Source organism: Siphateles boraxobius, unplaced genomic scaffold (genome assembly GCF_051911475.1).
Source record: "Siphateles boraxobius isolate OS27281-9 unplaced genomic scaffold, OSU_SipBor_1 183, whole genome shotgun sequence".
NCBI classification, from domain to species: domain Eukaryota; kingdom Metazoa; phylum Chordata; class Actinopteri; order Cypriniformes; family Leuciscidae; genus Siphateles; species Siphateles boraxobius.
The window spans coordinates 664,009-679,123 of NW_027508792.1; the positions used below are offsets into that span (position 1 = coordinate 664,009).

The window sequence follows — 15,115 nt, forward strand, 5'->3', positions numbered from 1 at the left end:
GTCCCCAAATATCTGTAAATGCAGGAAATGGGATTCAAATCGAAAATATTTCCCCCCCCCCCCCCCCTCCCTTGGTTACAGTATACTGTTACAGCAGCTTTTTGATGTGTCTTTGCCACGTTTTGACAAGCAGGGATGCAAACAGCGCGCTTTTCGGCGCCTCCCGCTTTTTTCACGTCAGTTTGGGTGACCCTGATAAAGTCATCTGAAGTCATTCCACAGCTTAATGTGAGGGACAGAAGTCTATTTACATCATTAAAGTAGGCTATACGGAAAGTCGTTTTCCCTCCTCTGCGGCTGTCAATCATTCTCCATTCATATTCAAACAGCGCGCACGCCTCTTGGATGCACGGTAAAACTCTCTCCAATATGATATATTCACATTATAATGCATGATCTGTAGATAAAAGGCTGTAGATTTGCATACAATTACTTTATTTTGTTGGAGTTTGTTGCTGTTTTTAAACGACTCACTACCGTGTGCTTGCTAGATCACACACATCACAAGGACTATGAATCGGCATCAAACGCACAATAACTGGGATTTAAAACTGTGAAACAAAGGAACAAATCGCACTAGGATTTGTGCGCTCGACATTTCTTCGCTTTGTGACGTAAACTTTTAAATGCGCATAAGCAGCGCAGCGCTGCACACTGTGACTCCATGTTGCTTTGAGCACATCATTCTGCACCCGCGAATCCCGCGATGCGCATACACGCTGTGTGCGCTCTGTTTTTCATGTTATCATGGGTTTGCGCACTGAAATATTATTAAAAGCCAATATATTTTGTTATACCTAGCTTGCTCAATACATTTAAAATAAGCATAATTTAATTGTATATTATTTCTTTGTAGTGTAGGATATGCACTTCTGAATTCTTGACATTAATATATAGCCTAAATATAAAATTGTGAAATGTATGATTGCCTGATTGAATTTTATAAGAGAACTAATAGTAATTTGTTTTTATAAACATATTTAGATTTTATAAAATTACTGTGCAGATTTTTTCAAGAATTACTTTTTGCCGCTGATTTATACACTCATTAAGTTTATTAAAAATTAATAGCCTAATACATTTATGTAATATTTAAAGGTGTTAACTGTAATCTTACACTGCAAAATAATAACTTAAAAAGGATTAAATTCATCACAATTATGTAAGTATCTGGAAATTTGCCGCGGGGCGAGGGCCCTTGATCATATCTATATAATATATATCATTATATATAATATATATTATAGGGCCCTACTAATATCATTAGTAACATTAAATATAACACAATAAACCAAAGTATATCAGTAGGAGTCTCCTTAAGTCTTTCTGATAGTTTTCTACAGGCCGGTGTACTACAACAGTAGAATAAAATTCTGAAATTATGGTTTATAGTTTTGGTGTGCCACCCCAAGATTTTAAGTGGCCCCATCTGGCCACCCCTATGAAAAATTTCTGGAGGCAAATTTCTATGATACACTTAAGCATATCAAGTCACTTACATTTTCGACACAATATTGACTGTTTTTGTTCTATTTGAGCAGCGAAAATAGTTGCAAACAAAGATCACAGCAGAACCACAGCGCATCTCACTGGAAAACATAACCGCATTACTGAATGATTCAGCGCTTTGAATGAATCGGTTGAGTCAAAGATTCAATGACCGATTAAACAACTGCTTCATTCCTGAACGATTCAGCCGTTTGAACGAATCATTTGAATAAATGACTCATTAACTCACTCATTATGAGGGTCACCTGCCGCCCCCTACTGGTGGTTTAGTTTCGTGGCTAAAAGTAGGCTATCATTCTATTTGTAAAAAAAATATTTAAAATAATCTCTTAACATTATTTAATGCAGTTGTAATATTTCAGTGTAAATTAATTAATTTGATTGGTAACAGCCATATAGTTTCGTATTATTTCAATTTAATTTATTGATCAAATTTAAGAATTTAAAATGAAAGATGAAGTATTTTTAAACCGATTAGGGGAAAATGCTCTTTATAAAGGTTAAAATATCATAAATATGCAGATTTAAATATGTAAAAGATGACCGAACACTGATGAGAATATTGCTTCAGAATAAACTGTATTTACAACACACACACACACAAAAAATCAACAAGTGAATGACCGATTTACTTGTTCGAATGACAAGCACATGAAAAGCCTTAATGTTGAGCCCTGAATTATATTTTATATAGTATCATGTGCCGAGCCTGAGTATAGTTTTACACATCAGCTCAGTCTATTCTGTAAAGTTAGTGATATTTGTATTTTACTCCTATAATCCCTATTATGTTGCCCTACACTTCCCCATTTCTTGATTATTAGACCCTGCTTTTTTCATCATTTATTCATGTAAAAAAAAAGAAAAAGATTTGTTCACAATTACATTTAAAGTGCTTTTTGTGACGTCCAGCATAACAGAAACCTGGGAACTGTAAAAAAGTGGGACCTGTAGGACCTCTTTGTTCTTCACACTTTACTACCTATAATATTTAACTTACATTTTGTATTTTTATTTTTACTTTTAGATGGGGCTTTGTGATTCATGGTGCAATCGATGGACATTCCCGACTAACACATACCTAAATTGCAACACCAACAACTGTGCTGTCTCAGTTTATTCAAGCAACATGCCTTTACGGTCTGCCCTCTAGGGTAAGGTCAGATCACGGTGGTGAGAACTTACAAGTGGCCTTGTTTATGAACCTTGTACAAGGACTTCAGCGCCGGAGTCACATTACTGGGGAATCTGTTCACAACCAAAGGATAGAACGTTTGTGGAGGGATGTATTTTTACATCATGTGCTACAATCATTCTACAGCATGTTCTACAGTCTTGAAGATTCTGAACTGCTTGATCCCAGCAATGACCTTCACAAAGTTTCGCACAGCATAGTTTTTCTTCCACAGATCCAAGCTAGACTACAGCACTTCAAAGAGGCATGGGATCACCATGCTTTGCGGACAGAAAACAATAAAACACCAACACAGATATGGACAGAAGGAATGCTGTCATTGATAGGAACTGACAGCACAGCCATCAACAATGTGTTTGGAGACGATCTTTACAGGCCAGAACATTTTAATGAACTCCTGGTTCAACATGGCATTGAGTCTTTGCCCACAGCTGAAAATGAAGAAATCCCAGCTATAACTGTTGAACAGCCTCAAATTAACCTTACTCCTCAGCAAATGGAAACGGTTTCCCATGCTATTGACCATATTGCAGATTTGAAGCTTAAGTTTCAGGTATGTTGTGCAGAAATTGCTAATGTTTTGGCAAACTAGTGTTGCAGATTAGAGTGTTATAAAGAATGTCATTCTTTTGTAATATTTTAATATGTAAAAGGTTTAACTACAAGAATGCTCTGTTGAAGAATTAATAGATGCTTAGATGCTGACATTGAAAAAATGATTTTCTATGAAAAGCTGGTGTACAAGTGAGAGAACCTGAACAAACAGTTAAAAATTAGCAATGTAACACTGTTTTTCTACAATAAACACGAACGTGCATAATGCAGAACAATGCATTTTATTTTGCAATGGATGCACATCTCAAACATATTTGACTTCAAGGTGCTTCTTAAATGAAACTTTAAATTTATAAAAGCTGTACTCAGTTGTAACTACCTAAAATTACTTTGTGTAAAAAGGTAGGCTAATATTAAATTTTAAAGGGATAGTTCACCCCAAAATGAAAATTCTGTCAGTAATTACTCTCCCTCATGTTGTTCAACCCCGTAAGACCTTCATTCATCTTTGGAACATGAATTAAGATATTTGTGATTTAATCTGAGCTGGATCACTCCTGCATAGGCTTCAAAGGGATTGAAACTTGCCGGCCCTGAAAAGTTGTTAAAGAAATCGTTCAAATAGTCCAAGTGACTACAGTGGCTCAATCTTAAGTTTATCAAGCAACGAGAATACTTTTTGTGTGCAAAAAACAAAAACAAAACAAACAAACAAAAAGTATTCTCGTTAGCATAAAAACACAATCCCATAAATGCACTGATGGATTATACAGTTCTGTGGGTGATTTACATAAAATTACATTAAATAACTTCACTCACACAGACATTTACAGATTCTGTAGTCTCAGCACTGAAGGAGGTTTCATCAAGTGCTGTAGTGCTGGATGATTGTTGTGAGTTCTGGGGAATGGCTGCGGATGGTGTCATTACCTAAGAGAAGACAAAAAAATACAATGACAAAGAATTTTTTAAGAGTTACTGCACAGTAAAGAAGTTACTTGAACTGTCACCTAACATTAACCCCTGGTTTCAGAGAAAAGGCTTAAGGCTAGTCCAAGACTAAAATGCATGTTTGAACTGTCTCAACTGAAAATATCTTGCTCTGACAGATGTTAAAATATGTCAGCTCCATTGTTCTTTCACAATATGCACACATGTAACATTTTCTTGCACATCATTTTAACTAAGGCCTATTAGCTTAAGCTAAGGCCTGTCTGTGAAACCGGGCCTTAATGTGCACTGTGCAGAAACATATCATTTGTATTTAAGTTAAATTAAAAGCCAATTCAACTGAAGATGTCTTAAAGAAATGTCTCGTTCATTTAAACATTTAGGGCCAGATTTACTAAGCAGGAAAAATTAGCATGAGAACACAATGCACTGATGGAAGTGTAAAGTTCTGAGAAATACTAGTACATTGACGAACATCACATCATAAAGTTTGGTTATGACAAAGGAGGGTTGTGCTGGAGCAAAAGTAAATCTGGCCCTTGGACTTTGTTTAAATGTAGTGAAGTCATACCTGTGAAACTTCAGCTCTTGGGACTATATAGAGCCTGCTCTTTACAATTGCTTTTTTTAGGTCTTTCACACTATTTGCATGCACTTTTTCTATCTTCCGTCCTTTTCCTGCTCTTGCCAAATAAAAACCTATTAAGTTTAAATTCACAGTTGGGTAGCATTGGCAGACAAAATTGTTTAATTCAGACAGAGTCCAATTTAATTGAATTTTTGATCGTTGGATTCCTCTCCCTGTTGTTTCATGCAGGGGTCTACCTACAAAATTGAAAATACACATAAGCAACATAAAATAAAAAACAGCTTATGCCCACCAAGAAAATACAATAAGAAAGTATAATAAGAAAATCATTGCAGTGTAGAGAGCTCCATTGATTATGAGATTTTGAAAGTGTATTACTTTGCATACCTCAAATTGACCTAAAGTAATAAACAGCTTCAATGATTATAATACTAGCAATCTTTGCTCACTTTTTTAAGGTTGTATTAAGGTTTTCATGCTACTAACTACAAAATAAAAAGTTTTTGCTTTAATAAACTCATTGAAATGTGCAGCTAAATCCAAGGGACTATGATGACCATAGCAATGGATGAAACAAAACAATCTGATACTGTGTATCAAATCAAATTATCTGTGCATTAAAGCTGCAGTAGGGAGTTTTGAGAAAATGTTGACTTAGCCTGAAAATTTGAACAAGCACAACTTACGGGTCCAACCCCCTTGCTCTCTGCTGTGCTACAGCCCTCCCTCTACAGCTCCTCCCCCACAGCGGAGCCTGCCGTGAACGCGCAGGCAAGTAAGCAGGACCACCGATGCCGGCGGATTATAAACAGTTATGGAACATTCACTTATATGGACGAAACATCAACAATATGCTTTACATTGACTATGGTCTGCCCATACTTTGACTACAAACTTGGTCCTCAAATCATTATGTATTTTGCAATACATGTAACTTTATAAGGTTGCACTCTTTCTATAAGTTATAAATAGCTACTAACATAATGTTAAAGGATTAGTTCACTTTTAAAAAAAACTTTTGCTGATAATTTACTCACCCCCATGTCATCCAAGATGTCCATGTCTTTCTTTCTTCAGTCGAAAAGAAATTAAGGTTTTTGATGAAAACATTCCAGGCTTTTTCTCCATATAATGGACTTCAATAGGACACAAACGTTTCAAGGACCAAATGACAGTTTCAGTGCAGCTTTTAAATGGCTTTAAACAATACCAGACGATGAATAAGGGCCCATCTAGCGAAACGATCGGTCATTTCATAAATAAATAAAAAACTTTAAGTTTTATAAGCACAAATGCTCGCCTTGCTCTGTTCTGTGATGCACGTTCGTGATCCTGTTCGAACTCGTTCATCCAAATGAACGAATCTTTTTTCGAGTCATTTCGTTCGTTGAATGAACGAAATGACTCGAAAAAAGATTCATTCATTTGGATGAACGAGTTCGAACAGGAGAGTCACGAACGATGGTACGCGCTCGGCGCTCGCGCTGAGCAAAAGAGAGGGGTGATCAGCGCGTACACAGGCGTGATTGACACTGCTAAGACATTCCTCCTGGCTCTGATTGGTTGTATCTGACCGGGAGCGATGTATTTCTGCAAATGGCAGTAGGACCACAGGGAGGAGCCAGAGGAGCTTTTTCATTTCATTTACATTTATCTGACGCTTTTATCCAAAGCGACTTACAATTGCTATATATGTCAGAGGTCGCACGCCTCTGGAGCGACTAGGGGTTAAGTGTCTTACTCAGGGACACATTGGTGTCTCACAGTGGATTCGAACCCGGGTCTCTCACACCACCCCAGCTTGATTTTTTTCAGAGATTATCTGTCTGATATTCTACTTTCAGGACATAATGACAGTTTTAACAAATATTTGTTTACAAAAGCTACCTACTGGAGTCTTAGAGTGTAAAAGCTAAATTATAGAAAAAAAATAAAAAAACAAGAGTTCTAAATACTTGTTTTTATGATCTGTCATGACAGTAATTTCTTTTTATGAATAAACAGGATAAGCTAATGTTTTGAGCAACCTCCGTTACAAAATGGTTTTGAAATTTATTTTGGAATTACAATTCAAATAACACTGTGTTACATCTGAAATCCTTATGTATCAAGTATTTATTTACCCAATCCCATGTTCGCAACCCGTTCAAGCTCTGTTGTAGATGGTAAAATCTCAATATCTGGGCCAGAGAGGAGGACAAGGTGTATTTGCCAGACAGAATTTTCTTGCCTTCCCGGTGGTCCTGGCATACACAAAAATACACAGTTAAATAATATCTTAAACATTGGTAAATCACTGTTAATTATGCAAATGGCTACCATAGCAAAGCCCGACTTACTGTGAAGTCCTTGGACCTGACGCCGGAAAAGGCGTCTAGTTGAAGTAAGGAGGTTGTTATTAGTGCTAGCTGAGAGCTGCTGTCTGGCTCTTGAGATGCTGTTAAAAATTCTGTCAAAGATCGCTGGCGGCATCTCTTGATCTGATGACATGGTAGGCTGAGAGAAACATTGCATTTGGTAGAAAAAGTTTAAAAAATGTGATAATGAACCAAATTAAAATTAAACGTACATATTACATGGATTTGTGTGGATGAGCATGTACAGAATTGTCAAAAGCCGTGTTAAAATTATTCAAATAATTGTTTTACTAAATATATACTGGTTTAAAGTGGATTAAATGACTGCAGGTTTGTCTCCTTGGAGGGAGATGTCATAAATACAGATTAAACAATCACTGATTCCTCTTGTTCCTAAATCATATTATATTATTAACATACAAATGACATGAACTCGGGCCTTTCAGTAATTGTATTACTCCTGTTTGGTTAAAAGGATCTTGTCCTTTATACACATTGTTCTAAAAAAATATTTTTAATTCAAATCAAGAACTATTAGAATTTGTAACTGGCTTAAAACTTTTAGAAAAAAAAAGAACATACGGTAAACATACGTTCCCTTTCGAGAGGTCTCTCCTATTGCGTAAGTAGCTTACGCTATGGGAAAACTCCTTTTCTCGAGAATATTGAAGTCTTTATGTAAAACGCATTGCAGCTGCACAGCTGACAGCAATGAACGAAGGAAGCTCGGTCATTGGCTGTGCTGCGGCAACTTGCTCGAACAAATGACGGGGCGACTCTGAATGCGCGACCAATGAGCGCGCTTCGCGCCCGCGCGCGTCAGAGCCCGCCAAGATGGGCGTGGCCAAGAGCTATTTATTGGGCGCCCCGTCATGAGAGTTCTTTAGATTTAATCTCCTTCAGCGAACACCTTCTTCGCTGGATCCTCCGGATTATTGAAGCCTTCGCCGCCGTCGAAAAGCATACCAGCGGGATTGATACGAGGACGTCGGCACCTTCAGCCACCTTCGAACGCCATCCTACTGAGCCATCCGGCGTGCCACACACGCAAGTATCTTTACATCTGTTCGCCCGGCGACACTTGTAAAAGAGCAATTTTCTGAGGCGTTGTTTCAAATGCCTTCCTGCGCGTCGTGCAGAGACCGTCTCCCGGACGGGGATCGTCACATCATCTGCGCTCGCTGCCTGGGCTGGGACCACGCAGAAGCTGCTTTGACCAAGGGCGGATGCCCGGAATGTGATGACCTGGGTCTCTCCGTACTGCGGGCTCGCCTCGCGGTTTTCGCCGTGAGCGAGCCAATCGCCCCCACCCCTCTGTTTGAGCCGCGCACTAAGAAAAAGCGCCGCTCACAGAGGTTTCCTGAACCGGAGCTCAGTGACGTCACGCCGACCCAGTCTCCGCGTGCTTCACCGCCGCTCTTACCTTCCCCACCGCCGGTTCAGTTCACCCAGCCGGACCCACACCCCTCTAGCAGAGCGGTGGGCCTTGTGACTTTCGGCGCGTCCGAGGACGATGGGGGAATGGATGACAGCTTGTCCATCGATGCTGCATCGGACGACTGGCCGGGCTCCACTCTCGACCCCGCCCCGTCGACGCTAGCTAGCACGAGCGGGGGCTCCACCATGGATACGGAGATTATCCGCGTCCTCTCGAAGGCCGTAGAGGACCTCGGGCTCGATTGGTCTTCTCCCGAAGAACCAACCCGAAGCCGACTGGATGAGTGGTTTCTGCAGGGGCGCCAGCAGGCCCCTCGGCAAAGGCCTTCTCCCTTCTTCCCGGAGGTTCATGACGAACTCACCAAGTCATGGAAAGCCCCCCACTCTGCGCGTCTGAAGCCTTCTTTTTCTTTGTCGCTCTCCTCTGTGGACGGCGCGAAGGAAAGAGGCTACGAGGGAACGCCGCCCCTCGAGGAGGCCGTGGCCAATCATCTCTGCCCGCCCTCCACCACCGGATGGAAAGCCAAAGCTTCCCACCCCTCGAAGCCCTGCCGCACTACTTCTGCTCTCGCCGGTCGCGCCTACGCCGCCGCCGGCCAAGCTGCATCAGCGCTTCACTCAATGGCGGTACTTCAAGTGTTCCAAGCTAAGCTTCTCCGCTCTATGGACGAGTCTGGCCCCGAACCCGAAGCCTTTAAGGAGCTACGCAGCGCAACTGATATACCTCTGCGAGCCACGAAGGCCACCGCCCAGTCTATTGGCCGCGCCATGGCTAATTTGACTGTTCTCGAGCGCCATCTGTGGCTGACTCTGACGGAGATGAAGGACGCGGATAAGGCGCCGTTTCTCGACGCGCCTATCTCCACCAGCGGGCTGTTTCGACCGGCGGTTAAAGGTTTCGCCGAACGCTTCACTGAGGCCCAGAACGCTTCACAAGCTATGTGCCATTTCCTGCCCAAGCGCTCCAGCTCATCGCAGAGCAGACAGAGACCGCCACAGCCGCAGCGGGCTAGAACAGCTCCCACCGCCTCTCAGCCCGCGCCTCATGCTGACGCTCGACGCCGCTCGCGCTCCAGCAACCGCAAGCCGCCTCCTGAGCGACGGGGTCCTCGGCCCAAGATTGTGCTGAACCCTGAGCCTCGAAAGCCGTCCTAGCCACAGGAATGAGAAGAGAGAGTGCGTGTTTCGCAAAAGCCGGACCACTCTCTCTGCAAAAGCTCAAACATTACCCAGTCCCCTTACAGGCGGCTGGAAATGTCCATACAGCAGTCAATGGGCCAGTCACAGAGCTTGCTCACCTGCAAACAAATGCCGTTTTTACGGCGACGCACAGAAAACACAAAAAGAGTTTTTTTTCTGCCTGTGTCACTAAGGGTTCACATGTTCACAAAGTGTGCATTCCCAGATACTGTCAAAACAGTGCCAAATTCATTCCCAGCTCAGGCTGCGCGCCCCATGAATGTAGATCACGTGCCTACGGTCATGTACGCACCACTACACACAAGCACTGTTCACACAGTTATGAATTCATCCCCAGTAAAAGCGGGAAACATTATAAAAGTGACGCGTGTGCCTACCACTGTTTATGCACCCCCACTTATAAACACTGTCCTTACAGTGTCAAACACAACCCCAGCTCAGGCTGTGAGTTTTACAGACATAGCGCGCGCTGTTGTAAGCACACACGCGCCAATTCACTCAGCTGCTCAGCGCGCGCCCGCGCCTCTGAGAGCTACGAGCTCAGGCGATTCGCTGGCCGGGTCCCTACGTCACAGCGGCCCGCCCCTAGCCTGTATTCAGCCCATATCTGTACACGCAGCGGCATGGGAAAACATTCCAGATATGCCGAAATGGGTATTGAATATAGTAAAGCACGGATACTCGCTCCAGTTCGCTCGCAGACCACCACGTTTTACGACTGTGGTCGAGACGAAAGTGAGAAAGGAGTGTTCACAGGTTCTACGCACCGAGGTGCGCAAACTAATAAAAAAGGGCGCTGTGGAAACTGTTCCCCCCTCTATGAGCGAGGCAGGTTTTTACAGCCGCTATTTTCTCGTCCCGAAAAAGGATGGTGGTCTCCGCCCCATCCTAGATCTCAGACACCTGAACAAAGCACTAATGATTCGCTCGTTCAGAATGTTAACAACCAAGCATATCCTCGCGCAAGTACGCCCAGGAGATTGGTTTCTCTCAGTGGATCTGAAAGATGCTTACTTTCACATTCCAATAGCGCCTCATCACAGGCTGTTTCTGAGATTCGCTTTCGAGGGACAGTCTTACCAGTACACAGTACTTCCGTTCGGCCTGTCCCTGGCTCCCCGTACATTCACGAAATGTATGGACGCAGCACTTTCCCCCTTGAGACGAAGGGGAGTGCGAATACTGAATTATCTCGACGATTGGCTGGTCCTAGCACAATCAGAGAGTCAGTTAATAACACACAGATCTTGGATTATCAGCCATTTAGAATGCCTGGGTCTAAGAATCAATTTTGCAAAAACCATACTATCTCCCAGCCAGAGGATTTCTTTCCTGGGAATAGTTCTAGACTCGATGCAAATGACAGCGCGTCTCTCATCAGAGCGCGCGCTCACCATCCGGCGCCTTGCAACATCATTCAGGGCGGGCGCGCGCGCCCCCGTCAAGCGGTTTCAGAGGATGCTCGGTCTCATGGCCTCAGCATCGGCCGTACTCCAGCTAGGATTGTTGCATATGCGCCCTCTCCAACGCTGGCTCAAGAGCCGCGTCCCTACTCACGCGTGGCGTTCAGGCCACTTTTTAATCAGAGCGAACCACAGCTGTATAAAAACCCTGACGCACTGGAAAGCCGCCGACTGGTACCAGTCAGGCGTGAGTCTGGGTGTGAACACAAGGAGAAAGATGATAACGACAGATGCCTCCAAAATATGTTGGGGGGCCCTTTACGAGGGCAGGCCTGTCTCCGGCTTTTGGTCAAACCCGGAGAAGCGCCTACACATAAACTGTCTGGAGATGAAAGCGGTCGCTTTGACTCTCAGAGCCCTGCTTCCACATCTAAAAAACGAACACGTCCTGGTCCGAACGGACAACATGACGGTAGTGTCGTACATAAATCGCCAGGGTGGACTCAGGTCGAGCTCCATGCATTCAATGGCCAGGAGACTCATTTTATGGTCCCAGCACAACTTGCGCTCGCTGAGAGCAGCGCATGTGCCAGGCGCCCTGAACCAGGGGGCAGACATGCTATCCAGAGACAAGATTCTCCCAGGAGAATGGGCTCTCAACCCGCTGATGATTCAATGGTTATGGAAAACCTTTGGCAAAGCGGAGATTGACCTCTTCGCCCCCAAGGAGAACGCACACTGCTCTCTTTTCTTCACGAAGAGCACGGACGCGCTCGCCCAGAGCTGGCCGAGCCGCCCCTTATATGCCTTTCCCCCGATCGCGATGCTGCCACAGGTCATCAGTCGGGTCAGAGAGGAGAAAAACGCAGTGCTTCTGACAGCCCCACTCTGGAAGAACCAAACATGGTTTCCAGATCTGATGCAAATGCAATCTGCACCACGGCCGATTCCACTGAGGCCAGACCTCCTCAGTCAGGCCAGCGGGATGATATTTCATCCCCGCCCCGATCTGTGGGCCCTTCATGCATGGCCCCTCAACGGGTTCCCAGGAACCTCACGAGCGGAGCGCTAAAAACCATCGCTGAGGCGCGGGCGCCCTCCACGAGACGCTTATATGCCCAGAAATGGAATGTGTTCAGTGACTGGTGTAATGCCAAGGGCCTGAACCCTGAGACATGCGAGATTACGAACGTACTCGCTTTTCTACAAGGGCTTCTGGAGGCGGGCCGCACCCCCTCCACGCTCAAAGTATATGTGGCGGCCATCACAGCGTCACACAACCCTGTAATGGAACGTCCATTGGGAAGAAACGACCTAATTATTCGTTTCCTAAGGGGCGCTAGGAGGATGAACCCTTCACGCCCCCCCTCAGTGCCGATCTGGGACCTAGCTACTGTCCTAGACGCTCTTAAAGGGCCCCCGTTCGAACCACTCCGAACCGTGCACCTTAAACAGCTCTCGCTCAAGACTGCGCTCTTGCTGGCACTCGCCTCGGTCAACAAGCGCTGCCTGCCTAGAATTCGGACCTAACGACTGCAGGGTCGTCCTTAGACCGAAACATGGGTATATTCCTAAAGTGCTCACCACTCCCTTCAGAGCACAGGTTATCTCCCTAACTGCGCTATCGTCTCCAGCAGACCAACTCGACGCTAATCTACTCTGCCCCGTTAGGGCTCTCAGAGTGTATTTGGAGCGTTCTGCCCTATTCAGACAGACAGAACAACTGTTTGTATGCTTTGGCGGCCGTACGAAAGGTTCCGCCGTTTCAAAGCAGAGAATCTCTCACTGGATAGTTGAGGCTATAGCGCTGGCTTATGAAGCTAAGGGACTTCAATGCCCCTGGGGAGTCAAAGCACACTCCACCAGGAGTGTGGCTTCTTCCTGGGCATGGTCAAGCGGGATACCGATCGAGGGTATTTGTGCGGCGGCAGGCTGGGCCTCACCGTCCACATTTATCAGGTTCTACAACCTACAGGTCCCGACATTGCATTCCAATGTACTATCAGCATGATACTAGTTGAACTACGAGTTCGTATCTAGATTATGTATGTGCTTGTGTCACACTGAGCGCCTTCTAGCCGCTCTGTATTTTTCCCACATATAAAGCTCGCCTCTGCCAGCTAGTTGGATGATAATTTTGCTTTTCAGCTCAGGCACCTGCCTCTGGCTATCATAAGGCGAAGTTCAGCACGCACGGCGTTTTGCATGGTGTTCCCATAGCGTAAGCTACTTACGCAATAGGAGAGACCTCTCGAAAGGGAACGACTCGGTTACTAACGTAACCTCGGTTCCCTGAGAGGAGGGAACGAGTATTGCGTAAGCTGCCGTGCTTGTGCTTGGTTAGTTCGCTTCAGTCGTTTTAACCTAAAGAACTCTCATGACGGGGCGCCCAATAAATAGCTCTTGGCCACGCCCATCTTGGCGGGCTCTGACGCGTGCGGGCGCGAAGCGCGCTAATTGGTCGCGCATTCAGAGTCGCCCCGTCATTGGTTCGAGCAAGTTGCCGCAGCACAGCCAATGACCGAGCTTCCTTCGTTCATTGCTGTCAGCTGTGCAGCTGCAATGCGTTTTACATAAAGACTTCAATATTCTCGAGAAAAGGAGTTTTCCCATAGCGTAAGCTACTTACGCAATACTCGTTCCCTCCTCTCAGGGAACCGAGGTTACGTTAGTAACCGAGTCGTTTTCTCAAACGCATCTTAGCCAGGAATTCAATATTGCCTTAAATATCAAGATTTTGTTTTTCTGTTTTCATTCTTGGTTGTGTCTTGAATCATGTCTGCACAGACCGATCAGCTTATGACATTAAAGTAAGCAACAGGAAAACAAAACCTGGATATTTTAGACGTAGAAATGGCCCGTAATGGTCACTCTACAGAAGAGATAGCATAGCTGCTACTGTAACGTACATTGCAAAGTGGAATTATTCACTGCCTACACCAGCACATACCTTTGCAGCAATATGCCACATTTTTATATTTAAAGATAAGAGAAAATTATACATTACCAGCATCGAACATGACGACGCATGGAGCCAAATAAGATAGCCATTTTATTAACATTGGTCAAAACGCTACAATAAATAACTTACTCGTTTACGTTCCTACACGAAATCCGAAGACATTTCCACTGACATGTAATGACTAACGTTAAATGGAGCAAATCCGACCATATGTAAACATGGATAAACATTTAAAATCTAAAAAATAGCCTACACCAGATAACTTCTGTCTGATATATCACTTTGATATTACAATTTATCAAACATTACGACAAAATGAAAAACATAAACGTATTTATTATGGGGCTAATGAGATGATACGACGGTATCTCTGACAACTTACCTTAGTAAACGGTTAATTGACAACGCAAAACAATCCCGTGATTTGCAAATAAAGCAGTTACTATTCCAGTGTTAATAACTTACACAGTTACTTTTACAGTAATTTTATTACCTGAAAACCAGGTCAGGCCGTTGCCGTTCTGAGATTTTTTGGCGCGCTCCTCGAAGACTAAATGGTTAGAAAAGGCGGGGCTTAGCAAAGGGGTGGTTTGAGTACACAATTAAGATATCTATAAAATAATTTCGACTAGTCAGAATGTTCATTCAAGATATCTACACTGAAATTCTTCCTAGTCACAAAGCTGAATGCAGATATCTCCAAAGAAAGATCCTCCTAGTCAAAAAGCAGACTGAGATATCTATAATTAAATTGAATATCTTTAAAGCTGCAGTCCGTAGCTTTTTCCCTTTTTGTCGCCATCTCTGTTCGAAATCTGTAACTGCAGTGATTCGCGGAATTATCATCTTTACGTGGGTTGTAAATCGGCATGAAACAGCGCGGATGAACACAGTGTTTTGAGGCGAGTGCTGCTGTCAATCACCGCGCTGTGTGGATACTGTCATACAGAATCACAG

At 43.9% G+C, this 15,115-nt stretch overlaps 1 protein-coding gene across 2 annotated transcripts; it reads right to left on the reverse strand.

Moving 5' to 3' along the window:
• Nucleotides 1–4,077: 4,077 nt before the first annotated feature.
• Nucleotides 4,078–14,864, reverse strand: LOC143741257 (uncharacterized). Of its 2 annotated transcripts, none has more exons than XM_077233678.1 (4): nucleotides 14,652–14,864; nucleotides 7,139–7,295; nucleotides 6,923–7,042; nucleotides 4,078–4,189 (listed from the first exon to the last, which is right to left on the reverse strand). In XM_077233678.1, the coding sequence occupies exons 2-4, from the start codon at nucleotides 7,287–7,289 to the stop codon at nucleotides 4,125–4,127; spliced, it is 336 nt and encodes a 111-aa protein (XP_077089793.1). In that variant the 5' UTR covers nucleotides 7,290–7,295; nucleotides 14,652–14,864; the 3' UTR covers nucleotides 4,078–4,124. The 2 variants fall into 2 exon arrangements, with proteins under 2 accessions (XP_077089793.1, XP_077089794.1); XM_077233679.1 differs by having other exon boundaries at nucleotides 14,541–14,864.
• Between the last annotated feature and the right edge of the window lie 251 nt (nucleotides 14,865–15,115).